We start from the raw sequence: 18,253 nt of genomic DNA on the forward strand, positions 1-18,253 counted from the left end.
TTGCGGTATACTTATAGTGTTTTCCAAAGTTGGTGAGGATGGGATAGAGACACGAGGTGCCGCGACTCTCGAGGTTGACAAAACCCACGTGACCGAAGAAAAGTTAACAAAAATAAGAAAAAACACGCATGCGCAGGGATTTAATAATGACATGCAGGCTCACACGAATAGAAAGTGTCGAATGTGAGTGACAATATAGAACATAATGTAGAAGCTATATCATCTTGTGAATTACTTGTGGATGATACTCTAATTTTTTGTACTAAAATATTCTTTTTACTGCGCGTATCACAAGTTTTACCAAAAGTTAGGTTATGACGTCAGAGCGGCCATATTCTGTCGTCACAACATGGCGTTCTGATCAGCTGGGTGTTGTGTAGTGTGCTTGCGATGCCCGTCTTTAGAAAAGTCGCTGAGGACACCGTTTATCTTCTCGAATATGTAAGTTTATCCGGTAGTTGTTTTTTTCTCACAATCGTTGTAAGGTTCGATCTTTATGATTGTAAATTATTGGTGTCGCGCACGCGATATCAGGGAAGATATTTAAAAGACGCAAAACGCTTGTAATGTGTACCATTTGGAATTTTGTAAAGAATTTGCTTATAAATGTAAATTTAATGGGTTAAGTTACCTGTGTTTTTCAAATACTTGTGTACATTAAACTGTATGGATTTTGGACCAGTCACACATGTTTTTCTTTAGCCAAATCATCAGCCGATAATTAACTGGTAATACTGAAAAATATGGTTCGGGATACAGGTTTTAGAAACTTCCCTCTGCTGTGACAGAGAATGTCAAAATTTCATTAAGTGTTGAAGAGTTTCAATTGGGTTTTTCGTATTTTTCGAATTGTGCACCATGTTGATGCCGTGTGCAAGTGATGCCGTGGCCATTTTCATGCATGCTTGAGTTTCGTAATCAATTTTCCAACTCCATATTTGAATTCAACAAGTAATGCATTCGCAAAACTCGAACTATACTTTTCCATTATGGTTACGTGTATAATTAAAATATAACAGTGATCGTACCATCTTATTTTCCTAACATTCTATCAGCCTGTAACATATTACATTATAATTGGAACATATTCATATAAAGCAGTCGCGATATAAATACACATTACCAAATGTTATTTCTCTATTCACATGATCATCAATTCATACGAACAAAATACATGGAAATACCCCATGGCATTGGAGTTCACCTATTTTCCTAGCAGACGACATCCCGACTATATACCGAAAACCATTGCAACGCAGTTTTTTCTCTTCTAATTTCACTTCAATTCGTATTGTGCAGAAGATAAGAAGTATAGCTAGAGGTGTTCGCACGCCACACATATCGAAAACTTTAGGAATCTGTCGCCATTTTTGAGTGTTATTTAAATTTGAGTGAAATCCAAGTCGTAACAGATTTGATGAAAAATGGAAATTGGTGTCGTATTTACATACGATTGGAGTATACGTAAACCGTGCAGTGATACGAGTTTAGTGATGGTTAATTTGATCCATACTAAGTTTTTCAATGTCTCGTTGTAAGCAACGACGCCATTTTGTCGCTCATTAGTAGATAAACAAATGACGATGCAGGTACTTTGGGTTTGAGACTGAGGTTTAACGCGCGCTAATTTGAGTCCTAATTAATTGTTGGGGAGGATCGAATTTCTCCGACTTTTTATTGTTCGTGTTTACTTGACTTGACGCCTGCCAACAATTATTTTCGAATGATTTTAAGCTGTGGAATAATTGAAAGGTTGAACATCGACGGTGATTATTATCGAACACCAAAATCGCTTTGAATATACTCTGGATTGCTTCCAGCATGAAGATTAGGGATGTCAGGGTTGCTTAGTAACAGGGAGCCTGGTTGCTTAGCAACAGCATCTCAGGTTTATGGCCGGCAAGGCTATTGATGCACCTATGGACCTACACAGTATCTGGCTTTTCATCCAAATTATTGGAGCTACATGACATATTCTACGAAATTCAATTTGTGATTTTAGATTTAAAATGAGGCCCATCTAAAGTGAGACATTTCATAACGTGTGAGTTGTGAGAAAAACCAGATCAACTGATAAAAATTGTGATATTAATCGATTTGTGTGTTGAAATTCGTCGAATTTTGGGTTGACTTGACTTTGAGTTGAAACGCTCCAATGACTGTTGTTTTATTTTAGTGACCAACACCGCTGAGGTAAAATGGCCCCAGACAAACCTGATACAGCTGGTGTGGAAACCGCAGTTGGTTTATCAGTTACTCGCGTAATCAACTATGGAGATGCAGTTTATGCTTTAAAAGAAGGAGACAATGCCAGTGTTTTCACCGAGTCGAATTCCGTTGATGGAATTAATGAAGAAATAAGCATAAACGAGAAGTCTGTCGAAAAAAGTAGCCATTCAGATGATGATCTAACATCTCTGAGCTGGTTACATCAACAAAATCTATTGAAAGGATTGGAGATTTCCAACCCTTCAAAAAATATACAGAGTTCTATCAGTTTAAACAACAACGTTTGCGACGATGCCGCTGATTTGTCAGAGAACACAAATTCTATTTCGAGTTTAGATGATGGATACTCTCCAGGTAATGGCCTCTTAACGAATTTCTAATAATCTCCATTTCATGTTTACTTCTGCTCCAACATCGATTGATAATATCTGTTTTTACTTGTTACAGTATCAGAGAGTAGCAAAAAAACAAGTAACTCAAATTTGACGCTGAATCAAGGGCAAAGTTGCTTGAATAAAAGTAAAAGTTACCAGAAATCCGTGCAGATATACCAGGAGTCGGTTAAAAATCATTACAACTCCGTACAAAATAACCAGGCAAAGATATCTTTGAGTAACAACAATTTGCCCGTCTCGAATCGAAACAAACATCCAACTCACATACCTTACGATCCTCATTTACACAGGAACAGTAAACCGCCATATTCATTTTCGTGTTTAATATTTATGGCAATTGAAGACAGTCCTGTAAAAGCACTTCCTGTTAAAGAAGTGTATGCCTGGATTCTTGACCACTTCCCATACTTCAGAAACGCACCGACAGGATGGAAAAACTCTGTTAGGCACAATTTGAGTTTAAACAAATGCTTTCGAAAGGTGGAAAAAGCTCCGGTAAGTAAATGTCTTCTGTGTCCTCAGAGCAATGTTTTTTATATGTAATTCATTTGGAATGTTAATTCAAATTTCAGAATCTGGGCAAAGGGTCGCTTTGGATGGTCGACGCTCAGTACCGTCCAAATCTGATACAGGCACTGTCGCGGGCACCATTTCCTCCTCTAACTGCTCAAAACCTTTCCTCGCCTGAAAAAATTCCTAGAAAAAGTGCCAGCACACGTTTACCAGACCCAATCTTATTTCCATATTTGTCAAAACGTCTTGCTTCCAGCAATATCGGAGACAGCCCAGAAACTGAGATCGATAGCGATGTTGACGCTGCTGCTGCTGCTATGCTATCTTTCAAACACGGACCTATCATTTTGAGTCATAACAAAGGTGAGTTACATCATCCGTTCTTTTGATGAGTTCAATTCTGGACTTGTATTTTGAACATTATATTTTTTAGACCGCAAAAGAAAATTGGTTGAGACAGACAAATTAGTGCCAATAATTACCAGGAGCTCGAGCGAAGACCACACGTATAGCTGTATCACATCAATAAAATTAGAAAGGTAATCTAACAATTATTACTCGAGTCGCAATAATTCATTCACTCGCTGGGACGACAAGAAGAGGCTCTCTTCAAATCTCGCCTTCAAAATTTATTATTTTTTCATTACAGCAAGAGGTGTGGCGATTTGGATGCAGTTGGGACTGATTTTGATGAGCAAAGAAAGATAGCAGAGGGTGCAGATGCTCTTCTAAATTTGGCAGGTGTCAGCACACCACTCATTCAAGGAAGACCTTTAGCGCAGGGTGGTGCACCAGTGCCTCTAAAAATGCATGAAAGTCCAAAAATGAAACGGCGTTCAAATTCAAGTGAGTTTTCTAGCAGCTCTGAAAAAAAGCGGAGACGTTGGCGAGAATGGGGCGAGGGGACTCGATATCTCAAGCAAGTTAGGGGTTAGTATCAAATACTTTAAAGAGTACTACGAGTCACTTTTCAGGGATTGGAATACTGGTAATTGGTGTAAATTGATTCATACTGGTGCTTCAATGCCAAGAAGGGGCAGCTAACTTTTTGCCCTTCAGTTTATAAAAATCGTTTTGAATGATTATCAGTTTTCCACAGATCTAATGATATCAAACACCGATTCTGTGGTGTTCCGATTATTTCCAAGTGTTACGTACTACTCCATATTGTATCTATTACCATCACGCTAATGAAGGAGTCTAGTTCAGTGTGTCGTTATAGTTTTTGAAGTGTTGTGACATAGCGTAGCTTCATATTGAAAGAACAGAAGGCATTGCTCTCATTTGCAGTCTACTCATGTTTATCAAAACCATATTCAAACGATACTCATAAGGTGTATGTAATACAACATTAGATTTTTATTCGTGAGAAAAAATCTTTCAACTCTACTAATCTTACAATTATGTTCATTATTTATTCTCGAAAAATTCAGCCATGTGATTTGTTCGATTAATTTTATGGCAAAGAAAGATATGATTGGATGATGAGTTCTTTTCTGCAGAAATGAAAACAATTTTGCATTTTGAAAAATTTCTATACATTTCAATGAAAGTTCATCGACTAATTGTCTCTGAGAAACTATATCGACACACTCTAATAAACAACGATTGTATAATTAGGAGCTCGCAGAAATACCGGAATCAATTAATTTCATTAAACATGATTCTAGTTTATATAATGTATACACAAATATACCTATAAATATGTACATTGTTGTCTGGTAAAGGGGTATTAGGTAACTTTTCAAGTCTTCTTGACGATAAGAAAAAGAATTTTTAATTAGACGCTATCCAAACTCGTTATTTATTCATTTACTTTGAATAAAGTTCCGTCATATGAATTGGCTAATAAAAGAATGCTTTGTAAGGTATTTCTGTATGCTCGGATTTTGCAGCTCGCCCAATGCCAAAATAAATCCAGTAGCACTAAACTTCAAGCAATAATAGAGTAATGGTGAAAATTAATTTTTAAGTATACACTGAATAACAATTTAATCATTAGTGAATACAAGACATTGACGCATATAAACTTAAAGAAAAGAAAATGGAGAAAAAAGCCAGCATCATTTTTAGAGTCATTGAGAACGAAGCTCTGTATTTAATTCCTAGAGAGTTTAATTAATGATAAATAGAGGAATTCTACAATACATTTTTTCTGTAGATATGTATAGAGATACAATTGATTATATTATTCGATAGAAAAGTTGATAATATATTTGAAAATATATAACGTAGTCAGGAAATATATTATACGGTTTTGGGCGCAGGTCGTAGGACTGTATTCGAACAAAGTTCAAACCTGCAATCCGCGTACCATAGATCAACTATTCAGAAAAGTCTGTCATTCTCCGCGTTTTCTACTCTACTCGTGGCTATATTGAGATGATTTTAATCTGTGCTGTACATAAGTAGGCCCTATGACGCGTGTAAAGGCTGATTTGTTGCCTGTACCAAGTTCGGAAATTCTCATTTTCAACTCATCATCGATAAAATAAGAGTAGATCTTTTTCACTGATATTTCGCTTAGTTCTGTCGCTATTTACTCCGATCAGATGATTGAAAATTAGGAACCAATCTCAAACCCCAATAGCTAATTGTAAGTAATAAGCAAAACAATTCATAAAACTACCGTATCGAAGTAACTGACACATTGAACTCCTTTTCTGTTTACTAGCTTAATATGGATTCTAATACTTGTAGGGCATATTGATCTATTAGCGAAACCTATATTTTTAATCTCTGTAATATCAACCAATTCAGCAATTTGAATTGACGATGAGTTGAGAACTCCAAATTTAATTCAGACGCAGGCTTAAAAAAAGAAGCTTCTGAGTAAAGTTATGTGTATTGTATAATCTATACTATAGAGAGAAGGTATATTTTTACAGGGCTCTGCCCGAGTGATAAAAGCTCTTCCTGATGATTCGCTACTTCATGGTTCATTAGCTTAAAGTTTTGACGAATTATTTTCTAGCGAATTTAACAACACTATAAACACTCGACACGTGCCGTGGCACGACTCGAACAATGCTGTTTAGTAAAAATTAAAGATATTCAATGAGGAGTGCAGAAATATGTACAAACATGTGGATACTTGTATGATGTGCATATTATTATAACAGCTAGTAGATGGATAGTCACATGATGTTGATTCAATATTTTTCTTGTTTTTGATCTTGTCATTTGCTTTCTTAAATATCCTAATCGATGTTTTGTGACTATTGGTCGAATTATTCAGACATATCTTTATTTTGTTACTCGTTTGTGATTTCTTGTACAGCAATGTATTCGAAAATCATAGGAGCCTTGACGGGCCGTGCTGCCAAATCTTTTTTATGTGATTGTAGCTAGTCTACTGCGTAGGGGCATCAAGACTAAGCGCAAGGAGAAAATAGCTATGGATATCAAAGTAAATGGAAAGTATTTTCCTCCTTTTTACCTTCATATTATCATTTCTGAAAATTACAACAGCCAATCATAATAATGATGCAAAAAGCTATTATGAAACCATAAAGAATGCCTTGTGAGCACTTGACAAACAAATGTATACTCAAATTGCTCTAAAATAAAACGGAGCACATAACATTGTTCTGTGTCCATGCGTTACCTTTGATATCGATTAGTATTATTTTCTCCATCAGGCGCTCAGGTCGAGATTAAATAACCATGCACCCTAGGATATAATATACATAGTGATGTAACTAAAGTAATAATTTATCAATTTATTAAACTATTAAGACTAGCTTCCGTTCGCTACGACTGAAGGTCTGTTCTTCCATGTAGCCTATTCTAAATTAGATGACTAGAGGGGGCATTCGAACCCGTTCATCATCACAATAGAGGTAGCTGGTCGTTAAGTTAAGTTAGATTAATTGGTTAGCAACATAACATAACGTAAAGCAATATCTACCAGTAACACCTGATATCGGAAGAAATACTCTTGATCAGCCGGTTTCATCAATATTATTGTTTTACCCTATGATTTTTAACGTTAATATCAAAGAATTTCTACCAATTGTTAAATCGCACATGGATCGACGATCCTACTCTATACTGAATTTGAATATGGGGAGACAAAGAGAAAGACAAGAATTTGAATATATTTCCATGTCACTACGCTATTTATCTCGAGATGAATTTGCTGTACATATTATCTAGTTACTCGCAACTAATGCTAGTCTCTTTAATGAACCGTAACGTTTAATCGAACGTGGCAATCGTAGACGCGACCAAATTCTCTGGTATTAACGTACATTGCAATTATCTGTTGAGTTTTTGTTTTATGAAGATAAAATTTGTCTTTTAACGTAGATGAGAAAGGACTAGAATAAAATATATGTTGGGAATTAAGATAAGGAGAAATAAAAGAGAAAGGAGTCTAAATTAGTAAGAAATGAAATTGAAGGAAAGAAATTGTTTATCTGTGTTTGTATAGCGGAAAATAGTGAAGGTTTTTTTTCTAACTTTTTTTTTGTATTTTTTGGCACGTGTGACAAAACTGGCTGATACACAAATTTAATATATGATGAAAAGTGAAAATAATAAAAGTAAATACTATAATATAAGAAAAAATGATGTTTATTAAAAAAAAAATAATACACTAGCCACGGACAATCAAGATGCATGACAACATGATATTTGATTTGCTTCCGTTGTGTGACGTGCCAAACAGGACCTTTCATTTGAAATATATATATATATATATATATATATATATAAATATATAATTTATAATACGATATAAGAACTCTGTTGGCGTAATATATTATATTATATTATGTTATATTATATTATATTGAATTACCTATATTGTAATAGTAATTATTATTGATAATTTTAACGAATCACTGTAAAATGTTTGTTAAGTTTTTTGGCCTTGCTTGCAATTAAGTATAATATTTTAAGCTTTATGTAATTATTACGACAGAATAATCTTATATATACATATATCTATACATATATATATCTACCGAAAAGAAATGATAGATTTATTCTGTATTCGAATCCCTATTATACATATAGGTATATATTATACACACACGTGTATAATATACACGTGTATTATATAATACAAATTATAATACATATTGTACATTGGACTGTTCTTTATTATTTATAGATATGTATATACATCATATATTGTATCTCCAAGCCGAAAGGCTATCGATGAAAGCAATTATACTTTATGCCATGTAACAGCTGCAACACTATTACATAAAAATCGATTTGAAATCAAAACATTATATTTCGATTTTATGTTCCTAGCGATGACACTATGATTTTTGACGTTTTCATTCTTCGAGTTACATTGGGGAGAGGGACTATAAAATTTTCACTATTGCAAGAGGAATAGAAACAGCAGTACTCACGATCAGTTCAACGACGATGATCACTCCAGTTTGAATTATGAGATCTCGAAAGTCCGCGCCACATATCAAAACAAAAAGCTTTCGATTACCCGGTGGTTTTTTGGAACCTTGGAGAAGGGGGTTGAGGGTGTCTCCATCAGATGACGCTTGCAGTTTAATCCCGTTGGGTTGCATTCCAAAGTCGGCTGTTAGTAGACGCCAAGCATCTGTGGTACGCGTTCGGCTTTTTGGGCTCCGATTCTCTCCAAATGATATGCGGCTGTATTATAAGTTTTATAAAAATGAAGTGATCCGGTGTTAAATGCGGTATTACCTGGTGTGAACGTGTCAAAGTGTTTACGGTCAATTTAAGAAGATTTAAGAGTATTTTTTATACCTATCTGTTAGCGGGCAGTAATCTACGAGGGTAACTATAAGTTGAAATTTTATCTTCTTCACTGCACTACACTCCGATCACTTTGGAATTTCCGTTCTTCTTAAGCTCGAATGTATTTCATTGGCAGGTTGCTCCAAAAATATATTCATTTCATTTTGATTTGAACGCAAAATAATAAACTTTGTAATCTCGTATTAGAAAGATATCATTTATTCAAAACAACCCGCATTTCATTTTCCGGTGATTTAATTTATTACGCACCTTACATGCAGTTATATTGAAACGCGGGGAATCCGAGTAATTACCCTTATAATAATACTCATCGTTAAATCTTATTCTTATACAGCGAGCTAAAACATTTTACTTATGCATTATTCATTCTCGAGATATTCGGTGCCTTCCTTAAAAGTAAAAAACTGGACGTACGTAGGTACGTGATTGATCGCTATAGATTTGACGTTCAAAGTTTTGGATCTCAAATAATCGTGAGTTGAAGAAGAAATGTATCGATAATACTTGCTTACAATATCGACGATCCACTGTGTATACACTGATAGGCGTTATCAAAATATACAAATACCGATACTTACGCTACAGAGTACACGGATTTCCGTGAAAATATTAAGAATTCAAATATACGGATAAAAAGAAGAAGTCCAGACCGCGCCGAAATCCGATCATGAATACGAATTACAAAAGTATAATAAACCGCGGAGGTTGTATTCACCGTATAGTTCGCCTTGAGAATTGAATATAAAATTCGCCACCTTTTTTAATCAACTTTTATTTTCATTCGTTCAATATGGTCAATTGCGAGGGCAAATGATCAAGCGACATTTGTATATCGCACCGCAAGCACTCGCGGAGTCTCGATAGAGCTTTCGTAATTTGAATTCAATTTCGGCAGACTTTAATCGCGTTTAATTTCATGGAATGCGATTAATGCGGTCGCAAATAAATGAAGGAAAATGAATGTTAAATTTCTTTCAAACGATTGAGATAGCGAATAAAATAAATTCAATCGGTCAATTTCGGCTTGCACCTGTTCCGCGAGAAAAAATTTCGTGTGTACATTTAATATAACAGAAACCTGTACCGTATCGAAATACGAACCACGCCGTCCCGAGATTAAACGGGACAAAAACTAGTAAAAGACAGGTGCGTATCGTGCGTAGAACTCTTCGACAGTAGCAGGTATTCGTATGTTCCATTGTACGTTAGGTTACACCAGTTCGTCAGCTGAGGTCCTGCACGATTAAAAAAAAAGCAAAAAAAAAAAAGAAAAGAAAAATCAAATCAAAAGAGAGCAGTGAAAACGAAGCGTACAATAATCCGTTAGATATTATATCTGCACCGCCATGCACTTCAACTATGTAATCAGTTGCATCATTTTGTTGTGTTATTATTGAGTTGATGACAATTAATTTATTACGACTTTCCGATTACGTATCAAAAATCAAACTTATACCTGCGTGCAATAATGATATCGATATGTCGTAATCGTCGTCTTCACTCATAATACGCGGTAGCGTACGCCTGATCCGTTTCATATGGCGCGTATACGTGTGTAAATTATTAATGACAATATTTCATACGTGTATAATGGACTATTGCAGCCATTGAATGAATAATAGTTGAGATACTCTATCGATGTACGTGTTAAAATGCGTGCAGGCAATGTTTCGAATAAAGTGAGAAATGGAGAACAAAAATGTGGTATCGGTACTTCGTGAAATGATTCGTTCAATTGCCCCAACGATACAATTGAATTCTGCGCGCATTTAAGCCCGCTGATTCGGCCAGAGTTTGATTCGAAATTAGAAGATTCACTCAGGTGATAAAAATTGTATTCAAATAGCTGCGGATATGCACATGAGCGAGGCGTTGAAACCTCATGCGTTTAACCGCAGTGCTTGACCAAATCGAGCCCTTCTTCTTCTGCATTCTCTCTAAGTTGAACCATTTCTCCCGCAGGTTGTAGGGTACGAGGTACAGTCGTACCTGTAGACTCGGGTTTGGCTCTAAAGTCTTCGGCGGTGTAGCTGCCGACCATACCTACCCCGAGACCTGTCAAACATCCTGCCTATAATTGTAGCTTTCGTCCCCCGTGCTGAAAAAGAACACGTATAGCGAAGGACGATTCGCAGCCATACAATTATTCGAATATGAAAACTTGTTTTTTTCACGTATTTCAATGAGAATGATCACGTTTTATGTCTTTTTGCCTTTTAATCCGTTGCGATCGATCGAAAAAGGAGATTTCCAGATTATTTTCTCCCATCGTGATTCATATAATAGGGGCATTACAGAGTATAGAGGCTAGACCAACGAACGCCTAGAAATGTCGCCGGGGATGGAAGTAGTGTAATTAATATTTCCGTTGATGATCAACGCGAATTCGAAGCGCACTGCACCTGGATGGATCGTCGAGTGGGGCGCCGGATCATTTTTCGGTAACAATTACCCGTAGAGTATATCGATCTGATTACTATCGCGGTTGATAGGTGGTCTTCCGAAAAGAGAGGGAAAAAAATCGAGCTTATAACGTTATCTAATTTTCTACTTCCTTTGCTATATCGGGTGAAATAAATCTTATAGCTACGTACCGCTGAGCGTGCGTGTTGAGTGGTGCCTACATCGTGCGTCGAAGTCTCTCCGTCATAAGGAGTTCCCCATGTAATATAATAATAAGAGACCAAAGCGTCGTATTCTTTGAGTTGATAGTCACTGTTACGGAATTCAAGTTCTTTATTTTTATGGGAGAGATCGACAGAAACCAGCATCTTTGGCCCTTCTTACCTGATGCTGCTATACACGTATCGGTGTATTTCGTTTGTAAAGTACTCGCAAACATTTGGACAAAATCATCGCCTGATTACCCGCGATAATTAAATCATTGCGGAAATTATTTTTAAATCTGAATATATTGAACCGGAAGCTGCGTTTTCGTCGAATCGTTGTACGACTTTAGCTATAATCGTGACTATTTTTAGTACGCCAGGGGCTATTTTCGGACACCTTTTTCGAGATATTATATGACTATTTGTTTATTACTTCCTGTATTCAAAATTATTTGAAATAATACAACTTATTCAAGGCGGGATTGTTGGAGCGTAAGGTAAATATGTGATTGTGTATCTTGTTACGTAAATTGCTGAGATGTATATCTTTGCGTATTTTGTAGAAAATTTCGTACTCTCCATATTTACGGACGTCTCGTTTCGTCAGTCGTTGATAGGATCTTACGATTTTCTTTTGCCGTTTGTTATTCTTATCGCATGTTAAATACAACATTGGCGTGGAACCAAATACTTCGTGCCATTAGCTCAGTTTTTTCGTCTTCCTTTTTTCAAAATACATATTTTAAGGATATGAAAATCCGCGAATAATTTTCGTCGTAGAGGTGATTTCAACTCAATCGTGGCGAGAATGATCAACCGGATCGATTCCACGCGGCGAAACTGTATCACCGTTGGTCATTGAAGGGTGGAAATAAGATCAACGGCTTCTTAGAATCACTTGGCGTAATCGACGCAAACAATTACGATAATGTTAATACACCGTATATGGCGACGCGATGTGGTTTGTTTCGATTATAATAATTTCTAGAGAACCGTCTAAAGCTCTCTCACCGTATTTTCCCGTTCGAATTTTAACGCGTGGGCGTAAATAAATCTATGAATGAGCCTCTGGGCTCTGCAACCCACACCGGAGTTGTATTGGGCAATAAATTATTTTCTGTGTCCGACTAGCACAGTTTTAGTTATATTATCACATTTTACATGTAGGTGTAAATGTTTCGTGATATTTAAACGTAAAATTCTACGATCGCCTTATATGGAATAGCCCGTATAACGTGTCTGCATTTATAATTATTATGGATATACCTATAATTGGATGTACCTATAAAAACTTTATCTGTTATTCGTACACTCACGGGAGCTATTTTCTTTAATTATTAATGATTAGAAAAATTACCTCACATAAGATTATTTGGAAAGCACTCAACCGATACGGACGACTGTGTATACTTACTCGAATCCATTTATGGTAACCGCGGTAGGCGAGTCGGATCTTTGAATTGATGGAAATTCATTACGGCTTACAAATTTTCAAATATTTCTGCTCCTGTTAAAACAGTTAAAAGCTATGCTCGGAATGCGAGTTAAATGGTACAGTCTATTTTCATGTGAACTATATGTCTAAACTTAAAACGTTTTCTTGGCCCGTTGTTTCGGCGCGGCAATAGACATAGTTTCACCCTGCCAATGAGGTTGAAAAATACCTACCGACTTTACTATTTTCCACTTCCTCTTTTCAGAATGTGTGAAGATGCGGCCTCTGTCCTTCCTGTACGGCTTTGTCGGGGTGATATTATGCCTGGTGAAATACTCCGTATCCGGTGAGTAATCTATCGCCAAATACGTTGATCAGTCAATCAAACTATACCTGATTACAAATCCTCATTAATTACGTTTCATTAACTTTTTTTCGGGAACAGACTTGGGTATGATATCGTTCTCTAGACACCCGGAACCATTAGCCGCTCCTTTAGGGGATGAAGCGTACTTCGAATGCAGTCTGAACCTCCCGGCTGAAAAATTTGCCTGGCGGCACAGGCCTCTGGATTCCGAACATTGGGGCCCTCTGATCCCGATAACGAACACCGGTGGCAAGTCGGATGGCAAAACATCCAGACATGTCGTCTATTTCGACGACAAATCAAAGGCTGGGGATTATCAATGCGTGGCGTATTACGGTAAACCCAGAAGCAAAAATTTTCTCACATTAATCGCAACGATGTTCAGGTTCTGATGAATCTTTTCACGCGCCACAGGTACCAGCGGCTTGGCATCGGATCCGGCTCGACTAAGTCTCGCTACGTTGGAGGACTTTGCGTACGAAAAAGATCCTCAGGACCTTCATGTTTCGGTTGGGAATACGGTGCCCATTACATGCCCGGTACCTTACTCCGCTCCGCAGCCGATTGTGCAGTTTTACAAGAACAATGTTTTAATCGACAACTTCTTGGTGACCGGTGGAAAGACCATGGTCCTGGAGAATGTATCCGTGTCGGATTCGGGACAGTATCATTGCGTGGCCACCAACTACATCACCGCGGAATCTTACAAATCTAAGCAGAAAACAATTCTGTCCGTGTTCGACGGCGACAAGGTTCAGTTACCCTATTTCGTGAAACAACCGCAGCCAGAGTACAAGGTGTTGCCTGGTCAAAATGTAACGCTCGAATGTTTCGGGGCCGGTAATCCCGTTCCTCGTGTAACTTGGAGCAGGATCGGCAGTCACTTACCGAACGCAAAAGTAAGGATTACTCCCGCGGGATTGACCATACATAACGTGCAGCCATCGGATAGGGGACAGTATCACTGTAGCTGGCATAATAAATACGACACGAAGCAGTACAAAATACTTTTGCACGTTGTAGAGAGACCTAGAGTAACTAAACAGCTCAAGGTACCGACCGTTTCCGAAGGTGGAGAAATTGAATTATCCTGTAGCGTATCTGGAGAGCCAGAACCAACCGTGGAGTGGCTAATCAACGGCGAATTTTTACCAAAAGATCATAGAAGGGGTTCGCGATTCTTGTCTATCTCGCCGGTGGAAAAAAAACATGCTGGTATCGTCCAGTGTCTCGCCAGCAACGAATATGGTTCGGATTCCGAATATGGGCTGCTCAGAGTCACCCCGAAACAACACCTGAGCGGCACCACGGAATCCAGATCAGATTATAACACCCATGGCACGGGTCTAAATCATCGCGAACATACCAGAATTGGCGGGCGAAGACGTCCCAAGGAAGGAAAGCGTAAGGGAAATGGTGAGTAGCCCCGATAATGAGATCTTGGAGTACGTGGTTCTCTCAATTACCGCAAATTTTGTCATTTCTTTTCTTTCAAATTTCAGCGGTGCTCGTACCACCGAATCAGCCGAACGTGACGAGGCTTTCGGATGTATCTGTAATGGTCAGATGGTCGGTACCAGAAAATAAAGGTCTACCGATTCAATTTTTCAAAGTCCAGTATCGAGAACTGGGACAAAAAATGAATGGAAAGCAAGGAAAGTGGATGACCGCTACTATGGTGATTCCGAATCACGTGTGTTCCTTCGAAGTGACCGATTTGCAGCCAAATCACACGTACAAATTTCGAATAGCAGCTGTGTATTCTAACAATGACAACAAGCTCAGCCGTAACTCGGTAAAGTTCCTATTAAACCACACTTCGGATGTCGAGGTGAACAAAATGCCAATCCCGCTATTGATAAATACGGAGGCCTTGAGCCCGAATGAAGTTTTACTCGTCTGGCACATCGAAGATAAATCTGCAAAGATAGACGGATTTTACGTTTATCACAGAGCTACTACATCCGCTGGTGATTACATAAAAACGACCGTAGAAGGAAAGTCAGCGACGTCGATAGTTATTTCGCACCTGGAACCCGACACAGCCTACGAGTTCAAAGTCCAGAGTTTCGCTACTGACGCAGCTTCGGAATTTTCACGAATATTTAAACAAAAAACTAAAAAAGTTGTTACCGAATCTCCCGTGCAACAAGTCGTGGCTGAGAACAAATTCAAACCTCCCGAAATTCATCATGCGGGGAGTTTGTACGCTATTATTTGTGGCGCAGTTGGAGGGGTTGCTCTGTTAGGCGTCTTCGCAGTTATCGTCGTTGTCTACAAAAGAAGCAAACGTAAACAAAATCGGGAATCTCCGCAACGACAAGGTATATCTATCTTCGTTCGTAACGCAGTTAATTAGTCTGGTAATTAGTATCTACCTGTGAATATTCACCCGGTATTTTCTTCCCCAGATAAAACAGTGGTTAATGGTAGGGTCGTCAATGGAGGGATCGCAGATTCCAAGATCAACATCACGCCAAATCCGCTGGCTGGTCTTGATGCTTCTGAAGATTCAATTCCAAAGGTTAGTGTGTTTAAAAATAGGTGATGTACTTGAGGTTTCTATCTAGGGATGCCTGTCATCAGCATGCACGAGTAAAGATTCGAATGATTCAATTGTTTGAATTTTTTGAAATTTCATCTAAACATACTCGCTATCAAATTTCCAGTGGTGGTCTTGACTGTGAACCTATTGTTAATAAAGTTTTGTTGTTATTTAGTTAGTACGACCTTATCACTATTTCTCATAGTTTTATATTTTCTTTTTATATCTATGTAAATATCTATATATAGCGCTAATACGCAAAGGAATCATGCTCCTTACTGCTTTTTTATAAATAAATATTAAAAGTTGCCTTTACTGGTGTTCATCGAAACTAGAATGCCACTGCATTTCGTCCTATGGGTATTAGTGTTTTTATGTATCTATCAGCTGCCTCCGCACTCTCTCTGGAGCCTGCACTTTTCTTTTTATTTTTCCGAATACCACCTAAACCACACACGCTAGATCTGAACGAAGCGAACGAACACGAATGTTTATGAACAGAACGGACAACAGTCAACAATGGAAATGGCCTCATTTTTAAATGGCCAAAACAACAACAGTCACAACAACGGAGATCCTGGAGTCCAGAGTAATACAGCAGGAGAACCGTCTCTTCCAGAATCTCTATCTGCAAATGAACAACCCTTGTGAATACCGTTTTCACGTAACAATAATGAGATATATGAAAATTAGCTAAAAAAAACCAGAACAAATCGAGTTTTCTTCTGGTTTTATCATATGTGCAAAGTGCCTTGGCTAGAAAATTATAAGCTCCGATCAATGTTCAATCGGCTTTTCGGTCTCTCTCCATCAAATGTAAGTGCCAAATTTGAAATGATCTTTATATATATTATTAGACATTTTTAATCCAGATTTAAACCTTGAGAGATTGAACGATGAAAGAAAGGTGGCCTATGAAACATTTTTCGACGGGCTGCCACCATACGTAATTGTATATTATTTTAAGCTAACAAAGATTGAATGATTTGTTGCATAACATGACATAAATCATAAGACTTACGAACGGGCTAGTTTATGAAACTAGACTGTGTCCGATAAACTATTTCTAGTAACTATTTTAATATTAGGGCGTAAAATCGTTATCTATCTTTAATTATGTGAAATCATGCTCAAAGCAGGCAGCTTCTGAAAACTTATATTATTAAAATTATCACGCCATCACTCTGTATATAGAATAATATTACAGTTATTACTATTTTTGTTTACTCTACATCAACAAATCTGATCATAAGAGCATTTGTGTTAATGAATAATCAATATTTGAACATGCAAATCAAAACTCACATTGTAACAAACTACTACCTATTACATCTACGCTATTCATACCCAATGTGCCTTCGTCGTAAGTAATTGTGGATACTTTCTGAGCGCAACTCATATGTAAAGCGTCTACACATTTATAAAAGTTCGGTCGATAATTTATTTGATTTGTGGTATGGCAGCTTAAACAGAGCGGGCGGATGAATTTTAAAAAATGTAGGCATGTAGTTTATTTTTGTTCAATGCTCCTACGTTTTCTTCTATGGTGGATAGAAAACTGGAAGAGAGCAATGATTCAACCAATAACGCTAACAGTATTTTACATCAATTATTACTATTAATATTATGCTATATTATAAAAACTTTTACTGTTGCCTATTTTATTAGCATTGATTTTTTCTATGCGACAATATAACGTAGTGCCTTGATAACCATAGGTATAAGATGTTGTAAGTGTATTAACGATTGATAGTGGAGATAATCGTATACTATGGTCTATACCTGATTTATCTAGAAGAAGTGAGAGTCTGGTTGTGTGTAAGCAAATATGTGTTATGGTAGAAGAAAACAACAAAAAAATACTTCAAAAGAGTTGTTATGATTAAGTTTTTTTTTTTATTTTTTCTCTTTAAATTTTTGTTTTCTTTTTTTTCAACTTGCCAGTGAAAAATTAATTTGTATATATGAATGAATTTTGCATAAAATTATTATATTAACGTAGTATTTGTTATCGGAAATAATGTTCTAACACATTCACTGAATATTTTATATATATTTTGGAAACATATTTTAAGAATAAATCATCACTATACAGTCGTGGCTCGATACGTACCACTTTCGTAAATAAATTAAATGAAAAATAAACACATTTTGTATATATTAGAATATTTTTTATCGCTATGCAGCATATGCGCCTTATATCTTGCCGACATGATATAATATTTAATAACGAATATTTATATATTTGAGCATTTTTATGTACTTAATAATTTTAATAATAAAAATCATTTTTGAAATTGTCTTTTCATTGAGATACTATTCAAGAAAATAATCAAATTCCAATATCAATCGTCAACTCCACTCCCACTATGAACATAATTTAGATTTGAATTCAACCAAGAA

The 18,253-nt window shown here is 36.8% G+C and overlaps 2 protein-coding genes across 5 annotated transcripts; both read left to right on the forward strand.

Annotated features, from left to right (window-relative positions):
* Positions 1-86: 86 nt before the first annotated feature.
* Positions 87-8,375, forward strand: LOC105688521. Of its 3 annotated transcripts, none has more exons than XM_012404914.3 (6): positions 87-441; positions 2,177-2,583; positions 2,677-3,119; positions 3,197-3,500; positions 3,571-3,676; positions 3,787-8,375. In XM_012404914.3, the coding sequence occupies exons 2-6, from the start codon at positions 2,199-2,201 to the stop codon at positions 4,070-4,072; spliced, it is 1,524 nt and encodes a 507-aa protein (XP_012260337.2). In that variant the 5' UTR covers positions 87-441; positions 2,177-2,198; the 3' UTR covers positions 4,073-8,375. The 3 variants fall into 3 exon arrangements, with proteins under 3 accessions (XP_012260337.2, XP_048511922.1, XP_012260345.2); XM_048655965.1 differs by lacking the exon at positions 87-441 and adding an exon at positions 462-608; XM_012404922.3 differs by lacking the exon at positions 87-441 and adding an exon at positions 1,601-2,044.
* A 273-nt stretch (positions 8,376-8,648) lies between these two features.
* LOC105688509 (interference hedgehog-like) lies at positions 8,649-18,152 on the forward strand. 2 transcript variants are annotated; one of them, XM_012404901.3, is made up of 7 exons: positions 8,649-8,912; positions 13,204-13,284; positions 13,384-13,641; positions 13,720-14,721; positions 14,808-15,629; positions 15,717-15,829; positions 16,313-16,494. In XM_012404901.3, the coding sequence occupies exons 2-7, from the start codon at positions 13,215-13,217 to the stop codon at positions 16,316-16,318; spliced, it is 2,271 nt and encodes a 756-aa protein (XP_012260324.2). In that variant the 5' UTR covers positions 8,649-8,912; positions 13,204-13,214; the 3' UTR covers positions 16,319-16,494. The 2 variants fall into 2 exon arrangements, with proteins under 2 accessions (XP_012260324.2, XP_012260317.2); XM_012404894.2 differs by having other exon boundaries at positions 8,650-8,912; positions 16,352-18,152.
* The last annotated feature ends 101 nt before the right edge of the window (positions 18,153-18,253 follow it).

The sequence above is a fragment of the Athalia rosae genome, chromosome 1, assembly GCF_917208135.1.
Source record: "Athalia rosae chromosome 1, iyAthRosa1.1, whole genome shotgun sequence".
Lineage (NCBI taxonomy): Eukaryota > Metazoa > Arthropoda > Insecta > Hymenoptera > Athaliidae > Athalia > Athalia rosae.

Coding starts and splice junctions, on each gene's coding strand:
- LOC105688521 (XM_012404914.3), top strand. CDS start 2,199: ATGGCCCCAGACAAACCTGATACAGCTGGTGTGGAAACCGCAGTTGGT. Junction 2,584..2,676: donor AGATGATGGATACTCTCCAG/GTAATGGCCTCT, acceptor TACTTGTTACAG/TATCAGAGAGTAGCAAAAAA. Junction 3,120..3,196: donor GAAAGGTGGAAAAAGCTCCG/GTAAGTAAATGT, acceptor TTCAAATTTCAG/AATCTGGGCAAAGGGTCGCT.
- LOC105688509 (XM_012404894.2), top strand. CDS start 13,215: ATGCGGCCTCTGTCCTTCCTGTACGGCTTTGTCGGGGTGATATTATGC. Junction 13,285..13,383: donor GGTGAAATACTCCGTATCCG/GTGAGTAATCTA, acceptor TTTCGGGAACAG/ACTTGGGTATGATATCGTTC. Junction 15,830..16,351: donor CTGAAGATTCAATTCCAAAG/GTTAGTGTGTTT, acceptor GTTTATGAACAG/AACGGACAACAGTCAACAAT.